This window comes from Gopherus flavomarginatus, chromosome 9 (assembly GCF_025201925.1).
Source record: "Gopherus flavomarginatus isolate rGopFla2 chromosome 9, rGopFla2.mat.asm, whole genome shotgun sequence".
NCBI classification, from domain to species: Eukaryota; Metazoa; Chordata; order Testudines; family Testudinidae; genus Gopherus; species Gopherus flavomarginatus.
The window spans coordinates 85,199,861-85,224,553 of NC_066625.1; the positions used below are offsets into that span (position 1 = coordinate 85,199,861).

Consider the following 24,693-nt stretch of genomic DNA (forward strand, 5'->3'; position numbering starts at 1 on the left):
CATGATTTGCCAGTTAACCAGATTCTCAAATTTCCCATTGGTGAAAACGAAAACTAGAGTCAAGTTTGTATCATTATTATTGTATGTGAAGTTGCTCAAACATATCTGAAGGTAATTCTTGACAGTTTGTTTCAAGTGGTAATACAAGCAGAAATCCAATTTAAAGCAAGAAATAAAGTAGAACTAAGTTAAGTGCAACAGGACCAGTGAATCCTCTTCCAGACGAAATTTAACAGCAAAAGTTCCAAGAGTCCCTAATAGCACTTGCCGAGAAATTGGGGACACTTAAAGGTCATGGTGTCCTAGGTATGCAAGAACAGAATGCCTACCTTTTAGATAATCAGGATTTCTGGCAAGATTTTAAGAAGACTCCAGCTGATGACCATGAAAGTTTACATCATCAGGAGTCCAGATAAGCTTTTAAACACAGGAAATTAGTGCTAAGTGTTTAAAGCCTTTTAAGACTTAAAGTTATGTGGCAGCCCAGTAGATTACAACGAAGTTCCATTTTCCAAGTCAGAGGACTTCAGGGCAACTTCATCAGGAAACTTGCTAAATGAGAAGAGGCTAGACACATCCTGAACAACTAATTCTCCACACGATGGACAGTATGAACTGTAGTCAGCAGATTATGCAGAGACAAGTAGAGATCTTATACAGCGTAGTACACAGTAGAGTGTTAGAAACTTCACTTTTTGTGATGGGGAGCTGGTGCTGCAGGTGGCCGTTTCACAGCCACTTTTATCAGTTGCACTTCTCTACCACAGGGCTGGAACCTCCACCGCAGTCCAAAGCCAGGCTATAGCTTACCATACAGAAACATTTTAGTGTAATATGTATGGGAGGGCTAAGGTATCCCGCTCCCGTTACTAATTGCAGCTGTACAACTAAATGCATCACAGCACGCTGAAGTTTCATCCCAGCCGAGTCAGCAAAAAAGGAAAAACTGCAGCACTAGTGGATGCCTGTAATCCACAGATAGTGACCTTATAAAAGGAAGCTGTTGAAGCAGGAGATTTATTTTTTTTTAAGAGACCTAACAATTCTTTTCAGTATTATCCCCCCTTTTCTTCTCTAAATTTTAGGCAGATAAGAATGAAAAAAGATCAGGAATACTAATTGGGAAGGTACTAACAGAACATGCCAGGGACTGATCCTGCTGTATCAACAAAATATAACTGACAGTTTACTAAAGCCTTTGTATATACTAGCATACCATGACCAGCAAAGAGAGCTGCTTAGAAAGCAGCTGTTTTAATGATACATCAGGATGGAGATAACTATTGTACATAATTTTGCAATGCTGACTTCCCAACAGCATTATAAAAGGCCCTGGAAACAGATTAGTGCTCCTGGCTTTTACAAGGTTGGTTGTTTTGGAGCTCCCAGGACTACAGGTATAGTCTAGCACTAGCACAGGTCTAGACAAATCCAGCACACTGTTGGTGCTACATAAATAGTAATAAGACTTATTTTTTCAAGATGAGGGATTGAAAGCAGGTCCCCTTCTTCACATTTTTTTAAAAAGTGAAATTTCACTTGACATTAAAAGAGATGTGGTCAACTAAAAAAGCAACCCTGAAAGCACTGTGCCTAGTACCGTAAGTGCCACCTAAGATTCTAGTCTTTGTTGTAGTAATCTCTCTTTATAGTTTAACTGCTTTGTGCATTTGACAAGTTTGCCTAGACAGTGAAGCAGTGAAATAGACTATACAGAGTTTCCACTTTGTTTTGTGTGGGCTTTTCTCACAATGAGACAGCCATTAAAAAAAAACAAAAGTGCTATTGCCAACCCATAAATATTGGCAAGACCGAAGGGATCCTTAGGGCAGGTGTAGTATCCAAAACTTGACTACATTTCAAGTTGATTGTGGATATACTGTCAAGTCAATCAAGACTCTTTTTTAAGAATTTGTTTTTACACAGCTTTTCCATACTTAGTCCTAGCAAATGGGGAGGATGCACGCAGAGGACAGTGGGAGGGAAAGAGTAGCAATTTATTTTGGATAAAGACAGAGTAACTTCATTTAAGCTCAGACAAGGGGAACTACATTTCCCCCCTTCTCCGATGGTTTCTCAAGTCTTCACACAACTTCTCTCCATAAGTACATGTCTGAATTAAGAATCTGGGATGAGGGGGCATTCCATTAAAGTTCTTTATCCAGCAATGCAATAAAGCCTTTGCTGACTGTAGTCAGGACAATGACTAATCTTGATAGCTCCCCAAAATTCACAGTACACTGATGCTTAATTCATGAAAGAAAGGTCTTACTTCAGTCTTCTGAAATTCAGCCTAGGGTACTTTTATTTTTATGCATGGCATCAGCAGAGACTACATTTCATTGTTCAAGTTTCAATTTTTATAACCTTCAGCTTATAGGTCATCTAGCTAAGAGCAGATTCCTCTGTCTTCTCATGAAAACTGGGTCAAACCCTATCAAAACAAAAAAAACCCTGACATTACATACAAGTCAAATACAAGTGCACACCTTAAAATTCCCAACAAGGCCAGGAGTCAAAACAAAAATATTAGTGCTAAAACTGCAATACACAAAGTGGAGCTGTCTCCAGGGTCTTTGGGTTCAAACAGCAAAGCAATCAAAATACTTCACAAGCCTCAAACTTCTGCTTTGCTGATCTGCAACTGCAGAAGTTACTAAAAAAGGCTTCAAGTATCAGAGGGGTAGCCGTGTTAGTCTGGATCTGTAAAAGCAGCAAAGAATCCTGTGGCACCTTATAGACTAACAGACGTATTGGAACATGAGCTTTCATGGGTGAATACCCACTTCGTCAGATGCATGACCACGAAAGCTCATGCTCCAATACCTTATAGACTAAGGGATGTGTCACAGGACTCTTTGCTGCTTTTAAAAAAGGCTTATGAGTTTTCAGTCAGATTTTGCTTTCTTTTAAGTAACTTAGATGAAGTAGAAATTACAGTTTGGATGTGGATCTTAGGTTGTTGCCTCCCACTCCAAATGCTGAAACCCTCATCCACCCTGTGGCCTTCCTGCATCTACGGAGAAGCTTCCTCAGCGTTGACCTCCCTGCTTCTCCCCTCACTAATCTGCTGAAAGTGCTGTTATTAGAGTTCTGATGCTCTGCCCACCTCCCTCTACCTCCCCCAAGCTCTTTACTGGTGCCCTTTTGCCTACCGCATCAAGGTCAAGTTTTTTGCACTCATTTCCAAGGCCTCATGCAATTCTGCCCCTGCCTACATACGGTCACCACCTATTCTTGTCCACTGTCTCTCCTGTAAAGTACTCGTTTCTTCTCAGCCACGCACAAAATGCCTGAAATCCATTCTTTGGCTCCTGTATACTACATAGAATTGCCCTTAAAAAAACAAAGCAGACTTCCACAAAGTCTTTCAATGACAGTCCCATCCAAGTTAGTGCAGTTTTTTAAACTGTACTACACCTCTACCTTGATATAAAGCTGTCCTTGGGAGCCAAAAAAATCTTACCACGTTATAGGTGAAACCATGTTATATTGAACTTGCTTTGATTCACGAGAGTGCGCAGCCCCGCCCCCAGAGCACTGCTTTACCACATTATATCTAAATTTGTGTTATATCGGGTGGCGTTATATCGAGGTAGTGGTGTACTTCAAGGTTCTCTCCAAACTAATTATTGTGCACATGCAGATGGTCTGCATCAGATTCAGACTCTATGCACCTTGTGCATGGGTGCACATGGTACCACGTACACGGATGGTATCAACTTATAACCCTGCTATCCCTGTTTCCTAAGGACAGGTTTTATTTTAAGAGTAGCACATGGCAGAGGTCAGAACAGACTGCATGTCAGAGAGACAATAATGTAAAGCAATACTGAGGGCCTGATTTCCAGAAGTACTGACCTCAGTTGGAGTCGTGGACACTCACCATTGTGGAAAAATGTTGGAGATGACAAATTCAAGAACTGACATGATGCTACATTGGTCCTTGAGGTTAACAAAGACACATATGGTATCCTGCCTCTCAAAGGCCTTCACAACAACTCTATTGTAATATACATCAGACTAAATAGGCAAGTACAGAGTATTCCAATAAAATCTCATCAGGACTCTGATGCTTCATCATTAGAGTCAACATGAGCTCTAGCATAGGACCAAGCTCTAAGCGGGCCACACAAAGCTAATCAGCCAGTTAGTCTCAAATAGCTTTTTGACACAGTGAGAAGGAAACTTCTTCAAGAGAAACCCATAGAACTGGAGACTAGTCACATGCTAAGAGTTGTGTATTTGTCCCCCAACATCAGTACTTTCTATTTCCCTCCCTAATCATCACAGGATTTCTCCGAGTTCTGGCCACTTTAGAGCCCAAAAACACCCCCCGTTCCCCTGCATTTGGAGCATCTTATATACAGGAATGGAACGTTTGGGGGAATGCTTGCATCCCTATCTGATGGATTCATAATTGGACCTATGTGAATCTGGCTATGGGACAAACTGCTTTTTCTCAACCCACAATAAAATACAATATAAAACACTTGACTCTCCCTGGCTTTCTTTACACTACCTCTCACAGGTAAAGATGTTTTGAAAATGTGTTTTCTATTTTGATGCTTTGGTGTGGAAAGCGCGCGCGCACACGCGCACACACACACACACACACACACACACAACCACCCCCCAGACACTGCTAGGTAAACTAGGAAGCAGGGCTTTGGAGCTGTGCTCCAGTGCCATGCAAAAACCTGCAGCTCCACTGCTCCGGAGCTGCTCCGCGCTCCAGCTCCAGGCTCTGTTCCAAAGCCCTGCTAGGAAGTGGAGTTTCTATTAAGACACATGGATCAGTACATTTTTAAAAATGACTTTTCAAGTCTAGTTAAAATAGAAAAGCGTTACATGATTAATTCTTTTGAAAACATTCTTTCGAAAACCAAAGTTTCCAGGAAGAGACTTTCATCAGGGCACAACACTGTCTAGGTTCTTATTCTGCACCAATCACTGTGGTATGAGGAAAGAAAAGTGTTTGACACTAAGAGAAGGCAAAATAGTGCCAACAGTTTGTATCACAACTAAGGAAAGTTGGATGCATATGCTGCAGCTTTGCCAATTACCAGCAGTTATGAATAACCTGGATAAAAGTAATCGGGATTCCTATGAACAGGAATTGAACTCTTTACATAGTAATTTATGGCAAGAGCAACTATAAAAAATGCATCACCTGCAACTGAAAGATAATCCCATGGGTGAGATGCTGCTAAAGAAAACATAAAAGATTCAAAATGAAACTCAAAACAGAAAAGTTGACAATTTTTTTAAATGAAAGCACTGCAATAGCTTTGCATCAGAACGGAAGCTAGCTTTCTTCAGTATGAACAACTGAAATAGTGCAACGTTGTGCTAGTGGTACCAAAGGCAGAAAGTCAACTAGCCAGTCTTTACTCTCCAAGCAGAGAGAAATGCAAAGTAGTAAACTAATAGTGAAAGAAGATTTTAAACACAGGTATAATCAAATAGTCTCTCCTTAGCTCTGGCAGCAACCCTGTAAGATTGAAATACCTAGATTCTCTAGGACTGTGGGGTCCAGTCCTCACAGGATCAACTCAGCCCTTTATCCTCCCCAACAGAGATAAATTAAGCTCTACATACTTTATGCTGGGGATAGGGAGGGGTTGTCAGGTTTTGAAAGAGATCTTAAAACCTAGGTCCTGTCTGTTCTCTGTGGACATATACATATTCCATGGCCCTAGTAGTCCTTGGTATAATTTGTCCTGCCTCCTGCTGTCATGCAAAGTGTTGTGCTCAAATTATTGAGTGGTTACTTCCAGTGACCTAGGAGGTGGCTGCCTTTCAGAGTTATTTGTTAAGCACAAATGACAGGTTCAGCACTCTACCACACACACAAAAAAGGAACAGTCACTGATAGAGATCTTACAACCTCAGACACACCGGAGAAAGGATAAAACCCAGAGAAGTGCTATCCCCCCACCACACACACACACACACACCCCTAAGCATTCAGGCCAACAAAGTTTATTCACAACTTGTCTTGTGGGCATCATGGAACCAGTGAGTTTACATGAGACTTGTAATGAATAAGGTTGGTAGCTTAGTGCAGTGCACTTCATGAGTAAGAGGTAGCACAGAAGCCTGCACCAAATGCAAGAACGAAACAAGATGGGTTTCGAGGCCGATATCTTTGATCAAGCAGAAGGTACAGCAGGAACAAGAGGATCCAGGACCAGACATGCAGGCTGGGACAACACTTTGACGCAGCAGTAGAGTGATGTCTAATGGTCAGGACAGAAGAGGAAAGTTTGGGTGGCCATGCTGTGGCTGGAGTTAAAAGGGAGAGGGAGGTGTAAAGGAGGCTGGAAAAGAGGTGGTTGCAGTTATCAAAATGCACGTGACCCCTAGGGTGTAAATAAGAGTAATAGCAATGGAGGGTAGAGAGGGGAAGATACAGGGCCAAGCAGAGTTTTCCCTAGTGATGTTCCACAAATGTATGGCAAAGTACTGGTAAACACTTGCTCATGCAAGAAGCCCCTACTGACATCAGTGAAATTACTCACATGAATAGGGGCTTGAAGATTTGGACCATTAAAGCACTTTGGAACTCTTCTAAATGGAAGTCATGAGCAAGGAATTTTTTTAAAGCAATTAGGGTCTAATTTGCTAAGCCCTGCAAGAACTATAGAGAGGAAACTAATTCGAGGTATCCTAGAGAATGCAATACTAATACCCCCAGAAGGCAGGGGATGGAATAACTGTTCCTTCCACCTAAAGTCTGTTGCAATACAATGTACTGCATTTTAGGCATAGTGATCTCTTGCTTGACACTCATGAATACACTTAAGACATGGAAAATGTTGCTTAAACACTAACCTTTCCTAACACAGCTGGTTAAGACAGCTGCATTGCTTAACAGAGCCATTGTTTTATCTTACATAACATTCCCTAGGCACATTTAATCCAGTTGTCTCGGCATTGAGGGAATCAGACCAAAGACCAAATTATGACAGTTTTTAAATTAAAAAGCCCTCAGTGAAACGAAAGCGCAGCTACTCCCTAAAGCAGTAATGTGCTTTCATCATTGAAACTGCTACCCAGCCATTCCTCCCTCCTAGGGAACTTTAAACCTTACATTCTCACTCACGCTGCAGGAATAATTTTTAAGAGTTCATGCTATTTTCCCCCCTCCACACATACTAATTTTAGATGGTCCACCACATCTGCGAGCAAACATTCTGAATAGCTTAAAAATGCTCAAGCATTTTGCTTTACCTCAGCATTATTTTCAGTCTAGTTCCGCTATGTCACGCACTTTGTTTTGTTTTTCTAACCTCCTTAAAGCGTGACAGCTCCACAAATGATTCAAGATTTCATGCCAAATCTTGGTCCTTCTGAAATCAATGGCTGTTTTGCTATTCATTTCAATGGGACCAGGATTTGAGCATTTAATAGTTTCAAGTTATACCTGATGTAGCTATTTACACAGAAGTTGTTTCAATAGTCTGCTCTAGGCCTAGTCACTATTTTAAATAGGAGAACTAAGAGGAAAAAAAGTGGTTTGATCCTTTTCTCCGTAAAGCACCTCACACACTAGTAAATCATTTCAGGTCTAAAAATATAGAAAAACTGACAGCACCACTGCCACTCTAGAGCTCATCTTTGCCTGTGTCCAGATTTCATTTTTTATATAAAACACATTTATATGTGCCAACATGAATGCAGATGAAAAGACTCTCCATCTCAAGGCCCTGATCCAATGCCCATTGACTCCACTGAGCTCCAATTGGGCCTACAAAGCACTAAATGGTAACTTCTCAGGAAAAGCAATCAGTAACTATTTCAAAAATTTAAACCATCTCGCTGCCAAAATGAAACCAAGTCAGTTCAAGTTAATAATAGCTTCAGGTGCTCTCTCTGACTCAAGTTCCTCTGTCAGTTTCTGTGGTTTTACAATTTTCTTTTTAAAAAACTCCCCCCATTGCTATGAGAGAGCTTATAGTCAGAGAAAACTATGTACAGCGCTGTCAGCCACACGCACAAAGAGTATTCCTTTGGAACAAAAATATGAGCATAAAGCAATCTTCCTCTGATCTTTTGTCGCTAGTAATCCTCACTGTTCTTTCCAATACTAGCAGAAGTGTGATTAAGTTGGGGTCCCTTTAAAAAGAGCTGAACTCATGTTTGGCCACATACTTAGATTCTGTAGGGACAGGCTTTTACAGAACTCCAGACTGATGGAAGTGATTCCACTTTATTTAAAACCAAAAAAGAAAAAAACACAACCTCCTATGTTAGCAGTTGAGCAGAATTATTCTTCTACAATACATACAACCAAACTTTGAAGTCTAGAGAACTGTATGGATCTGAATTGTCCATGAGGATAACAAAGTTTAAGTAATAAACATAGTAAACAGGTTGTGGGGTTTTTTTGAGATCCTGAAGCTGCAATCAGATCTCTATGGGCAGAGTTCAGTGGTGGTCAGTATAGGGGGCTTTGAGGGTGGGGGAGGAGATAAGTCCCTCTGAAGACCAGTTTTCACCCACAAAGTCCAACAGCAGGAATCAGCAAATATCCAACAAGTAACAGAACCATGTCTGAGCCGTAGATACTTTCTTGTAGGCAGTTTCATGTTTAATTATCTGCAGACTTAGTACTGTATGCAGTGTGACAATGTTAAATGCTGGAGAGATTAAACACTTGTTTGGCAATAGGTATGCCTTGGGGGAAAGACTAAGACAGAAACATGGAATACTTTACAACACAAGTCTGTAAGCCTTGTGTGCTCCAACACTAATTTCCAAACTGCTCACCAAACCATTAGTTTTCAATACTGATCCCACAGACAAGTTGGTTAAGCACAAATTAGAAGCCAAAAACACCCACTCTCAGCTGACAGTCAGCAAAATCACTCAGGGACTTAATTTCAGAGGTGGTGAGCACCTGCAGCTCCCTGTTAGCACTCACAAGCCTGTATGAAACTGAGCCCATTTGAGGAAAACAAACAAACCAAACCACTTTGATTCAGTTTTCCCCTCAAGTTCTTATTTGTAAAATGGAGGTGATGAATATTTTTGCCTCACAGTACAGGGATGGTAAAACTATCGGCTGGACCACATGTTGGGGGGGGGGGGGGGCGGGAGGGGGAGAAATCAATCTAAGATACGCAACTTCAGCTATGAGAATAGCGTAACTGAATGAATGAAATGACGTATCTTAGATTGACTTACCTCCTCTCCTCACCACACGAGATCCATGGCCGCGACTCCCCCGTCGACTCCGCTTCCGCCTCTCGCCCTGGTGGAGTTCCGGAGTCGACAGCAGAGCATTCGAGGATCGATTTATCCCATCAAAATGAGACATGATAAATCAATCCCCAATAGATAGATCAATCGCTACCCACCGATCCGGTGGGTAGTGTGGACATACCCTATGAGACACTCAGCTTACATGTCACCTCTACCTGATGACTTTAAAAAAGAAAAAAAAAAAAAAAAAAAAAAAAGGACAGACAGACAGACAGACATCTAAGAGTAGTGTAACTGAAAGGTTAGAGAAGTTACCAGGTTTTCCCCAGTTTGGTTCATTTATGAGTCATTTTTCTCCATTCTGTCACACACTCATTTTTGTGGGGGTTTCACATGATGACAGGAAGAAGAAAAACTATTTTCAAGCGGTAGGACAATTTTATTGTAAAGCCAGAAAGAAAGGCAAGGGAGCTCTGGGATAGGTGCAATATCCAGAACTACTTTAACCAATTTTAAATTTGTATTACACAAAATTAGGTGTCAGGTAGGCCATATCCCATTTGCCTGTGTCTGGGACATGACATTATCCTGTACAAAACAGCACACCTTTCGCATCCACATGCCTCATTGCTTGTGTTTGTGTTCTTACCTCATAAGACCAGACACACTGCACTCCTGCAAATCTCCGCACACATCTTCCCACTTCCACATCCTCATGAGTGGTGTACATCTCTCGCAAGCACTCTCCAATGTGAGGCACCATTCTGCGCAGCACCTCCCGGCTCATGATCACTCCAGGTCCTCCCATGCAGAAGTTCTCGCCAGGTTCCAAGGCCAGTTTCCCCATCTCTTCGGTGGTGCCAAGCCCAGTCTGTCCAAGGAAGAGGGGTTCACTGCTGTTCAAACTCCTAAGGAAGCTCTCCAATCTGTCCCCCTTAATGTAAACATCATCATCTGCTCTCATAAACCATTCATAATTGTCCAAGTAGTGGTCATGCATGTACTTGAGCATCATAAAGGATTTCTTCTGAGGTGGGTAGGAGTCATCCACGCCTTGTAGTGGCACTATTGGGATTGGAAGAGAGGTGTCCGAACCCTCACTGGAGAAGAATTCAACCTTGCCAGGAATGGTTTTGGACCAGGTTCTAGAATGAAAATACAAAGTTAAGTTTACAGACAGAGCACATCATAGTACAAGTCAAACATACAGGAAAAAGTGACTCAGGAGGACCATTTGTCTTAAGAATTTCCTCCTTTTTAATCCTCTTGAAATGCTGTCTTCCTTCCACATAAGTGATAGTCATGTACAGTGGTAAGAACCATATATGACAGCAGTTCTCAAACTGTGGGTCGCTACCCTGTTTTAATGAGGTCACCAGAACTGCTGTTAGACTCAGAGGGGCCAAGGGCTGAAGCCCAAGCCCCACTGCCAGAGGTTGAAGCCAAAGCCCATGGGCTTCGGCCCAGGGCAGTGGTGCTCAGGCTACGGCCCTGCTGCCTGGGACTGAAGCCCTTAGATGCACGGGGGGGAGGGGGAAGGGAGAAGAGGGGGAGTGTTTGTGTGTGTCGTGTAGTTATTTTTCATTGTCAGAGGGGGGTCGTGGTGCAATAAAATTTGCTATACGACATGCAAGCCATTCCAACATGAAATGCCTCTGAGCCTAAGTTTTTAGTGTCAAGGTGTGCTAACAACAGAGCGTCTCCAAAACTAACTGTGGAATTTTCCGGAAGTGCTCACTCTTAGCCAAACTTTGTTCCCACTGATGTTGGTCATAAAACTGTCATTGAAGTCAAAGGGAACTGTGTTAGGCTAATGCTGAGTGACCTTGAAAGTACCATCTAAGTCCTTACAAAAGGACTATATAACTTTCATGTATGAACACCAATCAGATGCAGAAGGGAGAACAAGATTTGTGACCTCCTAGACTCTGACTTAGCAGTTTAAACAACCTTCCCACCTCCCCAAGGTTTTTGCAAAATTTAGGAAAATCAGTTTCTTTTAAATTACTAAGAATGTATTTTCAAGTTTGTGCAGGTGACAGAATCCACACAAAATTAGCTTCAAACTGTTCGGTGCTTCCCTGCACATTTTCAGTCCCTACTTCTGAACACTGGTGACTACATTAATCTATAGTTTCAGAGGTGCAAATGAACAGATGACAAATTTTTGCACCAGCTTATGAAAAGTCTGTACCTACAAAAGGCGAGACTCTAGGACAGATGGGTAGAGTAGTGGTGTTTTCCACCCAGCAGCTAGTAGATGGACTGGGTAGGCACTGATAGAGGGAAAAGATGCAGCAACCCAACATGCAGGGAAGAAACAGGAAAAAAAGTTACCTCAAACTCATCTGCCCCTACCAGCTGGAGGCTCATGGAAAAGCAGCCCCAACGAATGGGGCATGAATAGCAGCACAGCAGAATCCTAACAGATGGACTTCTTTTCTTATCATGGTATTACCCCTCACAGCCACATTTTGTATCAATCTCTGGAGAACAGGAACACAGATTTTTTTTTAAGCCCTACTCAAAGCTCTGATATTAAGTGTTTCATGATCCCACAAGCTCAGCATCTAGTTCAGAAACACAGGAAATGAAACCAAAAGGAAGAGAGAGGACAATTGAAATGGAGGGTTAAAGAGGTAACAGCCACCACTTGAGTTGGCAGAAGGGTTTGAACTCCACAGAGCTAAAACCATGAGATACTACCACTTCAGCTAAAGAATTTAGGGATGGGATTTTCAAACAGGACAAAGACACTTAAAATAGCTTTCAATGGAACTAGCACTCCTAAATCACTTAAGACATTTATGAATCTACTACATCTGATGTGAATCAACTCCCAGAAGACAACAGACCCATACTCCCCTAAAGAGGTTAGGAAAGCAGTGGGGTTTAAACAGGGATGGGTATTTGTGAACAGGAAATGGCAGGCTGCTCCAAGCATACAGAGGATGTCTCATGAGATACAGGAGCTAGTAGAGGAATATGATCAGCAATATAGGCAGGGCCTATGGCATATCAGCCACTCTTATAGCCAGGAGCCCTTATTTGTGTTGAGCTGTGTAAAGACATAGCATCGGTCTTAAGCCTTCACCAGCAGCCTCTAGCAAAGCCGGACTAGCGCATACGTATATGGGCAGCTGGCCTCTTTATGCTACTTAGGAGGACTCCTCTTTACACCTCTTCTGAGTCACAATCAAGCCAAGATTCTCTTGAGACATTTTAAGTTACCCAGCTCTTAAACGTTTCACATTCTTGCTCTTAAAAAAAAAAAAAAAAAAAAAAAAAAAAAAACTTATGGAAGTTAGATCACTGGGTATTGTTTAATGCAATTGCTACCCACAAAGACAGTAAAACTGTTTTCCATGCCTTCCTACACAGAATAATCGGACAGTTGTTCCTTCAATAGGAGTTACTTTCTAGTTATGTTTGGCAGCTTTATTCAGATCATAATCAGCATTCAGAATCTGCTGTAAAAACATTCTTGAGGTGTGAAAGAATAGTGTTCCTTAAATGTATCACTGCTATTCATACCAGGTGCTTCCAACCATAATTTTTTAGATTAAGTGAGCCAAACACATCCTACACTATTCTTAAACTATCTGAAATCTACAGCATTAGCCACTGGGAGACCTCATTTAAAAATATATTAAGGTAAATTAAACAAGAAATTCCATTTAGAAATAAAAGGTATTTTAAAATTTTCATACCCAATGAATTGGGCAGTTGGTGTTCAACAGTTATGTCTGCTCCTCACAGAAATTTTAATTTAAAAAGTTACAATCATTTAAAAGAATATACTTATTTAAATCCGGATTTATTAGTCAAGTGTCCAGTGCATTTTAGGAAATTAACATCCAGTTGAAGTCAGTGGAAAGAATCCCAATGACTTCAGTCAGAGCTGAAACACATTTTTAGGGTCTGTCTGTCAACACAGCAAAGAAAAATCTGCAGCTGGTCCATGTCATCTGACACAGGCTCACAGGGCTGTTTCGTTGCTGTGCTGGCTTTCAGGCTTGGTCTACAGCCTGAGCTCTGGGAGGCACCCACCTTGCAGGGTCCTAGAATCCAGGTTTTAGCCTGAGCCCAGAAGTCCAAACAGCAATGAAATAGCCCCGCAGCCCAAGCCCCATGAGCCTGAATCAGCTGGCATGGGCCAGCCATGGGTTTTTCTTTGCCATGTAGACATACCCAGTTATCAGCGCATAAGCTACAGTTTATGAAACCACTTGACTGAAATGGGGAAAATTAGCTAGTTTTAAGCAAACACTTTAAATTAGTGAGAGTTTCCTTGTTAATTCTTTGGTAACCACATTTAGATTGATCCTCTACTCCTTTTTAAGTAAAAAGAAAGCAAACCATACATAGCTTTTTCTATGCTAATATCTAGTGGTTTATGAGTGAAATATCCCAGCATAAACTGTTTTTAAAATTTAAAAGTGAAGAAGCCTTTTGACCAACATTATTCAAAAAGTGCATTGTGATAGATTTAAATGCAACTAGAATTGTGATTCTCAACAGCTTTTGTTCCACAATTATCAGAAGCATCCATTGTTATCTGTTCCCAATACTACTTTTATACTGAACCAAGCCACTTCCCAGACAGATTCATTTATAAAGTGGCAAGATGAGGTCCTTATAACTTCTTCAGTTTACTGTCTTTTTCCTTTACGGAAACCAATAATTTTCCAACTCACTTCCTACACCATGAAAAATCAGCACTCTCTAATTATGATGAACTATTGACAGGGCAGGATGTTCTCTGTACTTTATAGCTCCTAGCTAAAGATCCTCTACGGTCCAGATGTTTTAGAAGAGTACTCAGCTACATAAAGCAATGCTGCGTCTGTTATTTCCCATGTTTGTAGGTGCTCTCAGACCTCCCAGTTCAAGTCCTCCCATATCAACACTTATGTGAGTACTGGTAGGGAATAGCTTCATCACTTGAGATGGAACAGCTGCACACATCAGTAAAAGTCTAACAGATTGGGTTTTTAAGTGTTCAAGCTGCAGAATATCCCTTGGCCCAAGGCCAGGTGTCCTAGATAATATTTTTGGTGAAACTACAGTTGGAGTATACCTTAATAATTTCCTAAAGTATTGCGATTTCTAAGATAAGGAGCAAGTCAGCGTAACTCAAGGTTGTGGCTTCCAGCACACATTTGAATTTTGGTACAGGTGACTCGTAGAAGCTCACTGAAGGCCTTTTGAATACAAAAAAAGTCAGTTATTAGAGGCCAAAACATCTGGAGAACATCAATGCCTGCTGCTTCTTACTGTCAGAATTACTGGCAGACGATATTTGATATGCATAACTTATTGGCTCAGGCATCCACTTATTCGGAAAGTATAGGCACAGAAAAATTTAAGTTCAGGATGCATGTTTATTTACTTCTAATAATAAAAATCAAACTTGAATTTATATGACCAGCCATATCTGACATTTGAAAGATTTGTCTATCAAAAGACAAGAATAATAATAAACATGGAATTTTGTTCAAAGCTACTTCAAGCCTCTTAACTTTAAGTCATTGAAGAGCCAACTTGCAAAGTCATAAATGTAAAACCAAGTTTAACAAGTTCATAGCAACTATTCCAATTCAGTCTGGAATCCTTAGGTTTATTTTCTTTTTGCTTGATCTTCAGCTATAGGTAGTGTCCTAAATCATAAGACTCCACAGCCACAGGGTTTAGTTCTCTTTCCTCTCCCATGGCCTGAACAGTATTTACTCACATGAGCAGTCCCATTTGCTTTGCTTATACTATTTACTTAAGCAATAACTATTTATTAGAAGGTTTGCAGAACTAGGCATGAAACTTGGTAACAAAAACCAAGAAATTGCTATGTCCAGAGAAGGCTCATACTCTCTGTTGGTGTTACCAGGATTATCAATCATCTGTACTGCAATAGTCCCTACAGGTCTCAGCCAAGTATATCCTCGACACTGTGCAAAGATACATCAGGAAAACTTTAGTGGCTACTGAATATTAGTATTCAAAAACACAACAGGCCCTGGAGGTTTTTCGCCTTCCTCTGCAGCAAGGGGCACGGGTCACTTGCTGGAGGATTCTCTGCAGCTTGAGGTCTTCAAACCACAATTTGAGGACTTCAATAACTCAGACATAGGTTAGTGGTTTGTTACAGGAGTGGGTGGGTGAGATTCTGTGGCCTGCATTGCGCAGGTGGTCAGACTAGATGATCATAATGGTCCCTTCTGACCTTAAAGTCTATGAGTCTAACAAAACTGCTTTGTTAGAGCCCAACCCTCTCTCATATGTAGAATCTTTACACATGTGAACAGGAATACTGCATGAGTCAAGATTTGAAGGATTAGGCCCATAGGATCGTTGGGGCTTTTTTTGGGAGAAGTGTTGAAGATGTGCACGATATTGAGCAATACCAGTTCACACAGCATGCAAGACATACACAATTCTGATAATCCAGAAGCATGAAAACCCAATGTCATGATTTAAAGAAAAAAGTTGAGCAATCTTCTTTTAGAATGAAGACACTTAATATAGTGCATTAAGGCTAGCTGTCATAACATCATTACTATGAGTCAGATGAAATTTTTCTTCACACGCATACGTAGCCAATTCCATGCAAGTCACATGATTAATACCGCTGGTCAGGTACAAGGGTTCTCCATAGACAGCTGTTAAAAATCAAATTGGAAAAGCTGGGAGTGAATATGAAAGTTGTAAGGTGGATAAGGAACTGGTTAAAGGGGAGACTCCAGAGGGTCATATTGAAAGGTGAACTGTCGGACTGGAAGGAGGTCACCAGTGGAGTCCCTCAAGGATCGGTCTTGGGACCGATCTTATTTAACCTTTTTATTACTGACCTTGGCACAAAGAGCGGGAATGTGCTAATAAAGTTCGCGGATGACACGAAGCTGGGGGGTATTGCTAACACTGAGAAGGACAGGGATACTATTCAAGAAGATCTGAACCACCTTGTAAACTGGAGTAATAGAAATAGGATGAAATACAATAGTGAAAAGTGCAAGGTCATGCATTTAGGAATTAATAATAAGAATTTTGGATATACGTTGGGGGCGCATCAGTTGGAAGCGACGGAGGAAGAGAAGGACCTTGGGGTACTGGTTGATAGCAGGATGACTATGAGTCGCCAATGTGATACGGCTGTTAAAAAAGCAAATGCGATTTTGGGATGCATCAGGCGGGGTATTTCCTGCAAGGATAAGGAGGTGTTAGTACCGTTGTATACGGCGTTGGTGAGACCCCATCTGGAATACTGTGTGCAGTTCTGGTGTCCCATGTTCAAGAAGGATGAATTCAAACTGGAACAGGTTCAGAGACGGGCTACGAGGATGATCCGAGGAATGGAAAAACTGCCTTATGAAAGGAGACTCAAAGAGCTTGGCTTGTTTAGCCTGGCCAAAAGAAGGCTGAGGGGGGATATGCTTGCCCTATATAAATATATCAAGGGGGTTAACGTTAGGGAGGGAGAGGAATTATTTAAGTTTAGTACTAATGTAGCCACGAGGACGAATGGGTATAAACTGGATATTAGGAAGTTTAGACTTGAAATTAGACGAAGGTTTCTGACCATTAGGGGAGTGAAGTTCTGGAATAGCCTTCCGAGGGAAGTAGTAGGGGCAAAAGACTTTCCTGGCTTTAAGACAAAGCTTGATAAGTATATGGAGGGGATGTTATGATAGGATCGTCAATTTGGGCAATTGATCTTGAATTACCACCAGACAGGTCTGCTCAATGGTCTGCGGGGAGATGTTGCATGCGATGGGTACTGAGTTGCTGCGGAGAACTCCTTCTTGGGTGCTGGCTGGTGACTCTTGCCCACATGCTCAGGGTTTAGCTGATCGCCATATTTGGGGTCGGGAAGGAATTTTCCTCCAGGGCGGATTGGCAGGTGCCCTGGAGGTTTTTCGCCTTCCCCTGCAGCGTGGGGCACGGGTCGCTTGCTGGTGGTGTCTCTGCAGCTTGAGGTCTTCAAACCATTTTTGAGGATTTCAATAACTCGGTCCTGGGATAGGGGTTGTATAAAATTGGATGGGTGGGTTTCTGTGGCCTGCCTTGTGCAGGAGGTCAGACTAGATGATCAGATTGGTCCCTTCTGACCTATGAGTCTATGAGTCTAAATTAATGTAAACCAAGTGCATACAATCTCTTGAGGGCACAAACTAAGGTGTATACAAGAACAAGTTAGGGCTACAAAGCCAACAACTACTATTACCAGGAATTAAATACTTCCTAAAAAGCAACCACTCACATAGTTATAGTGTTGTAAGTAATAATATATGCACTTAGCAGTAGGGACTTGGCATGCCCTAGATCTGGAATTTTTCCTCACCTTCAGTTTCCAAATTCTTGCTTCATTATCTCCAGTGAAGACTCATAAAAAGCACAATCTAGAATATTCATTACTCAGACAGTTGTCCCAAACTAAAAAGGATTAAAGAAAAAAAGTATTTCATTTTTGCCCGAGTGTGCTGGGAACTTCCTTCGCAGGAGACCAAAGAAGCCATTTAGAGTTTTGAGAAACACTTGCATTGTATAATTATGCCAAAGAAAACAATTTGTCAATGCCTCAGCAAGATAATGAAGCTGGGAAAATGATTTCTTGACTACATCATGGAACACTGAATTAATACTAGTTTTGAGCAACTCTGTTTCTAAATGATAGACTAGTTCTCTCCAGTGAGTTCTTCCTTAGAAGCAAGGCAATCAGCTCGATTAAGCTATAATGTCATGATGAGAAAGCAGCACTGGTAGCAGATGTGGCTCTGGTACTAAGTATCTTGAGGTGTCACTGGTGTAAGGTTTGTTTTTTGTTTGTTTGTTTTTTAAAAGGCTATTTTAAAAATGTTCAAAGATATTTATATGCTGATCCACCTCAGCACTGGAGAATTTTGCATCCAGTAGTATTGATAGTGTTACGTACATCAAAGTGCAAACTATTATCTTGAACACCACATACAATTCTGTCTCCCCTCTTACCAGAGAAGATCTCTAGGAGTTTATATCTTGATAGAAAATTTCTCTTTAAAAGCTACCAGCCATGCTGTCCTGCAGAAAGTTGCCAGAGAGGCTGAATAGTCTGCTATACTCCTTAAAGTCTCCCTTTCCAAACCTAAGAAAAGCTAATCTAGGGCCCTAATTTCCAGAACGGATGGAGTTCAGCCCCCAATTCTGCACCTACAAGTATATGCGGGTGCAATTTATAGCATCTGGGTAAATATACAAGTGTGCCTATGATTTACATATAATTGCTCCCACAATAAATTTTAGGTGGGAAGGCCAGTGCCTAGGTCTCCTCTTTACCTCAGAAGCATGACAGTTGGTTGCTCACAAAATATATTATTTGTTCTGTAGAGTATGTTGCAGAGTTTGGGTCACTGTAATAAATATTAATGGCCTCCCAGAAGTCCTATACTCTCACCATGGCATGTGACCAGACCATAAAAAGAACTTGTTTGTTGCATCAATTTTTTTTCTACATTCCAATTATTTTGATTAAAACATAACTGGATTCACTTAACATAATCTGAATTGGAAGCAAATGACGTTTTCCCAAATATAAGTGTATACTCCACTGCCCACAGTATCTAACTAGTTACCCTGAAAGGACCCAACAAGAGGAATACCAACTAGTAGACTAGATCCCGGGCCTGCAGATAGAGAGCTTGTATTATACTCTTGCAATGGCCAGCCCTGGGATCAGGCACAGAATACACACTACACTCTTAGACCCCAAATCCTGCAGCTTTTCTAAGCAGTATTTAGCTTTTTCAGCACTCTATTTCCTATAAGATACAACAGCACAACAATGTGTTCAAAATGCAGTCTCTTGAATAAGTGAACCTTCCAAGCAACGTTTGAAAGAGGCAAGTTTGGGTATGACGTACTGCACAACATTATCCAGAAGCAGAATGGCATCTCTCATTCACGGTCTTTTGAAGACCCTCTCTGTTTTTTGTTCCTTAATTACATACAGTTCAGTGTAGAGAAAAGTAACATTCAGCTTGGTTCTCAAAGTTTGATGCCTCCCTACACATTAATTGTGTTAAAAGTTAACTACTCTCCAAATTTCCCAGTCAATATCATTTATGTGCAGAATAAATGAGTGGGTCTAGTGTTTGGCAAATTGACTATTACTTCTATTCCATTAATAAGACATCTTTGTCCAGTCTTTCTACTAACAGCAGACTTTGGAATCCTCTGGTTCTTGCTCTTCTGGCGAGTCTTCTCCCTTCTGTGGTCCCTTCAGGATAGCTTCCTGCCACTCAGAACCATTAACGTTTATTAGCATCCTTTTTCTTCGCCTCATGCCTATGCCTATACTCTTTCTGACTTGCCAACTTCCTCGTTGATTTACATGGTCACAGCAAGGGTGATCAAATCCATTTCCTATGTTGTATTTTAGTTGCCTTCTAAGACACAGTTTCTGCTAATCTGTTTGTCAGATGGAATAACAGTTTAAATCAAATGTCTACTACACTCTGCCTATTATGCTACCAGAGCACTATTCAAAGCTTCCTAAATTCAATAGGCCCACTTCTCCCACTAGCAACTCACTGAAATGACTGATAAAGCTTTTCAGGAAGTGCACTGCTCAAGTTCTTCCTAAGCATAAGTGGATTAGCAGCAGCAAGGGACAGCATACATTTTGTTCTTTGGTCCCCGGTAAATATTTGCAACCACTTTTTTCCCCAACTGAAGCCTTAGAACTAAAAAATAGTTTGGAGATTTTCAGCTCCCTGCACCTTTGGCTCCTCTCACAACTACTGAAATCATATTAGCCAGTCTCTGCAATTCTTAAGATGGTAATACCATAATTCCTTGCCAAGGGCTTCCCCACTGTCCTTGCTGCAACCATCAATTCATCTTATCATGATGCAGTGTCAATTTAATAATCTTAATTGTCTAGCGGAGCATACCATGGCACTCATAAGCCATCTAAGGTTTCTTTTAGCCAAAGGAAAGTGTATTCTTATCTCTGGGACTTGTTTTTTCAAATGCACCGTAGGGTGAAAAAGGCTTTTAGGCTCTTCACAATGGTAACAGCTCTCAGATCTTGTCCATTCGGTGACTACTGAATCTCTCAAAAAAGCCACCAATTTTAGGGGGACTACCAATTGCCTCTTCCAGGCTGCACATTAGCTTGCTCGCTGAAGGTTCTGTTTCTTTCTTCCTCCACCGTTACCCAATGTCTGTCAGTGTGCATCTCTCCCGCACATCTACCCTGTAGATCTAGTTTTGCAAACCTGACCCACATAAGTAGCAGCACCACTGAAGTCAATGGGTTTACCTGCATGGCTACTACCTAGTGTACTGGATGCAGATTCAGATCCTATATTAGTAACTACCAACGTGTAAATGCAGCGTATGCCAACATCTCTTTGAACATCTTCCATAGGTCTCTCATAACTGCCTCCCTCTCTAAAATTCCCAACCCAACTAGGTTCGAGCTAGCACAGCTACTATGTTGAAGAGCCCAGTTAGCCAATTCCTTATGTTAAATATCCCCTCCCACTTTAATATATTTTATGGCATTATAATCAGATGCTCCCATTTCTGTTAACAATGAAAAGCACTTTTATTTGCTCAGTTTCACTAGCCTATTGATCAAACAGGCCAAATATTTTAACCTACAAAATACAAGAATTTGTTAAAGATACATCTGCAGAAAAAAATTTTAAACTATAATATATCCAAGTTAGGTTGCTAGGTTTTAACTACTTCAGATCTCTTGCAGAAGCATACCTGGGGGCAGGACGTCCCAAGATCTGCCTTTAGCTTAAGGTTGAAACACTATGCACATTTTGTGCAGGAAACCACAGCAGAGTAGAGACACTCTCTAGAACCATAGGTACTACCCTTGCCAAAGGATGACTGTTCTAATAAAGATTGGAACATAGTAACAGATTTCATCACCAACTACTGTTTGTATTACAGTAGCAAATTGAAGTCCAATTTATGGATCAGGCTACATTGTTATGCCTAGTGCAAAGAAGATCCCTGCCCTGAAGAACAAATAAGAGAACACTGCAAATTAAAATGTTTAAGAGTTCTCCTTCCCTGTGACAGTATCAAAATTGAAGACCATTAAACAATCTATGTTTCACCATTTATGCTTTCTCAACCTGGAGATCACTTTCTTCATGGCTAGATGGGAGTAGAGGTGGTCCCAAAACTTTGTTTCTATTGCAATATGCGGTCTTTGTATGGAAAAGATTCAGAACACTGCACCTACACAGTACTACAAATTTGGTTTAAACGCATCTGTAGTGAATTTTTTTTTTGAAGTAAAGTTGAATAAAAACCATTTACTAATTCCACTAATATTAAAATGTTGGAAGCTACAATATGTTAAGCCTCATTTAAACAGAAAGTTGGGGTTACGGTTACCAGATACTGTCCCTTAAAACAAGTCACAAAGGATTGGCCTAGCGGGAGCATTCATGAAGTTTCAACACGAGGAGATTACAGTGCTGTCAAAATGACCCTGGCAATTTTGCACTGAACACAGAGGTTTAAGTTCTCTGACATACACACGCATACACACGAATGTTCAGATCTCTCCACAGCATTGTTCTTCATGTTACTCACTTCCCCTTCATATGGGTAACCAAACTATTTTCACATGAGCTATAGTTTAAGAAAACCTTCCAATCTCAAACTAGTTTTTGCTAAAAACTTCTGTGCCAGAGATCTTAACAACCATTAGAGTTCAGTGCAAAAGGGTTAGCTGAGCATATCCTAATGATGAATAAGGGATGCCAGTGAAAAGTGCAGTTGAATAGACCTGAGTATTGGCACATTTGTGGAGGTCTAATCAGTTATCAGACTGATCACTGTCAGAAAGTGGTTTAATTCTGATGCAAGAGCATTTCCTTCTTTTAAACTGTCAACTTAGTGCAACTAGTCAAACAAACCATAATCAAGAAGACCCTTACGGTGAAAGCTCTATAATATAAACTCAAACTTGCATTTGCAAAGTAGTCCTCAATTTTGTTCAGGGGTTCTTTCAAACAAGAGAGTTAGTTAACTCCTAAATCTTAAAGGGTCAGAACCTGGGGAAAAAGGTCTCATTGTCTGAATTTGCCTGCTATTGTTGCATGTAGCAACAAAAATGGCTACAACTGAAAGATTTCTATTTTTTCAGTTTCCTTTGGTCCATTTGACACTACTTTGGGAACAAGTGAAGCTGCCTAGAAACACACAGTGCCTTTGTCGATTTCTCCTGCTGTTTGTGTGGGTCTGCCAGATAGCACCAAGGGAGAGGAAAGCTATTTTAATAATAGGAAAATGTGACTGTAAGAACCACAGAAGATTAGCATGGAGACTCAGCATAGAGGCGTAGTACCTGAAGCAACTTTTAACTGGTATTTTGAGGCTTAATAGGTATCAAGGCAGAACAATGTTTAAGTCAGACACTGGTGTCTGTACAGAGTAGATCTCTTCCTACGTAGTGAGTAACCCAGCAGCAGCTCAGGATGTATATTTCAAGATTTCCTCCAGATTGATCTGTATGGAGGCTCTTTTTACAAACCCCGTTGATAATAGGCACAGCATCACCCACAGGCATGTAATGCCATTACAAAAAATGCCTTCAAATACACACCAAGTCGAGATTGCAGAAGAGACTCTAGATACTTATAGATCCCATCTGTCAGAATACAAAGCAGCTGGTTAGCAGCAAGACCCCCTGAATCTGTGCAGCAGGTTAGAGATGTTCAGAAGGGAAGAATAAAGCAAGCTTTCCCCCTTCCCCTGCAAGGCTAGTGACTTTATCCATTTAACAGATGGGAAGCTGCACAAATGAACCCAGATAAGGAAGAGGCATATAAAGCACATTCCCCCATACAGACATTCTCTTCTCTGCACACCCCCTATAGGGACTTTATCCACTTAACAGATGTAGGCTAACATGCAAAGAAAAGGGGGCATAAAGCAAATCCCCATACATATTTCCCTCCCCCTGAACCCACCCCTACTCCAGTGACTATCTTCTTCACTGATGAGGAGATATATATGCCAAAGAAGTCATGGTGAAGGGGGCGGCTGCCTAGAGCAGCATAAGAATAGGGACAGCCAGGACAAGGACAGGGTGCCCAAGCATGTGTGGGAGGAAATGAGAACACAGACCAGAACGGCCCGGGAGGCGGAAGGAAAGACTCTACCCCACACACTGCTGGGGGAGGGGGAAGACAAAGAGGGGGTGCACAGTGGAAAAGGGGTTCACGGGAGGATCCTGTCCCATGCACTGCTAGAGGGGAAGGGCAGAGAAGGGACACACAGGGGGGAGACCCTGTGATGGAGGACAGAGTAGGGGTGCACAAGGGAGGACCTTGCCCCATGCACTGCTAGAGGAGGAGGACAGAGAAGGGGTGCACGGCGGGAGACCCTGCTCATACAATGCTGGAGGAGCACAAGGCAAGGGTGCAGCCCTCACCTGTAGGCAGCCACCGCCCGGCTCTGCAGGTATTTCTGGGCTGTCATGACCCCCACGAAGAGGAAGTTGCTGGCCGGCGGGATGTCGTCCTGGCGCTCTGCGGGGTCCTGGGGCCAGAGCAGCGTCCCCCGGGAGTCCCTGCGCAGCAGCCCCCCGCCCTGCTGCAGCCGGCAGCCCTCCGGGCTCGCCTTCCGCCGGTGTCCCGCTTTCTTCAGCTCCGAGGCGCGGGGCAGGATGAGTCTTGACGCCAGGATGAAGCCCAGGATGAGTCCTAGCAACACGCTGAGCCAGGAGCGGCGGCTTCTGCCAGCCATTCCCCACTCGCTGCCCGACACACGCTGGCCCCCCAAAATACACCGCGCCCCGGGTGACGGTCCCCTCGCTGCCTCGCCCGCTGCACGCAGTGCCTACACCCCGGCTTCTGCCAGGGGGGCCACTGCCCTACTCCTGCCCCTAGAGCGTCCCCTCAGCCCTGCACCCCGGCGGCAGGTCCCCGCACCCCCCTGCCCAGGCTGCCCCGCCCCCTGCACTCCCCCTGCAACCCCGCCCCCTGCGCCCCCGCTGCCCAGGCCGCCCCGCCCCCCTGCACCCCCGCTGCCCCGGCCGCCCCGCCCCCCTGCACCCCCGCTGCCCCGCCCCCTGCACCCCCCTGCCCAGGCTGCCCCGCCCCCTGCACCCCCGCTGCCCCACTGTCTAGCCTACCCCAAGTCCCTGTCCCCCGCCTCCAGCCGCACCCCCGACGGGGGCTCTCCCTACCGCCTACTCCCCCAGAGCCCCCCCAGACTCCCTGCACCCCAACTGCCAGCCAAGCCCAGCCCGCCTCCGCTGCCCCCCACCACCACCACCAGGGCCCCCTGCTCCCGGGGAGCCCGGACTCCGCTGTGCCTGCTCGCAGCCTGGCCCCGCCGCTGCCTGCCCTAGCCGGCCAGCCCGGGCCCCCCCGGGGCAGGGAAGCGCAGCCCCCGCCTGAGGGCGGCAGCCATGGGACCCTCCTCCCCTTCCCCGGCGGAGACGCGCTCGGCTCGGCCGCCGCTAGCGCTGCC

The 24,693-nt window shown here is 42.9% G+C and overlaps 1 protein-coding gene across 1 annotated transcript in view; it reads right to left on the reverse strand.

The window, feature by feature from the left end:
* The window catches only part of CHSY1 (chondroitin sulfate synthase 1), a 94,297-nt gene extending 70,170 nt beyond the window's left edge, over positions 1-24,127 (reverse strand). The window contains exons 1-2 of the mRNA XM_050967467.1: positions 23,651-24,127; positions 9,860-10,355 (exon numbers count right to left, since the gene is read on the reverse strand). Coding sequence (XP_050823424.1) covers positions 9,860-10,355; positions 23,651-23,964 — 810 coding nt within the window. The 5' untranslated portion in view covers positions 23,965-24,127. The remainder of the gene's footprint in view (positions 1-9,859; positions 10,356-23,650) is intronic.
* Between the last annotated feature and the right edge of the window lie 566 nt (positions 24,128-24,693).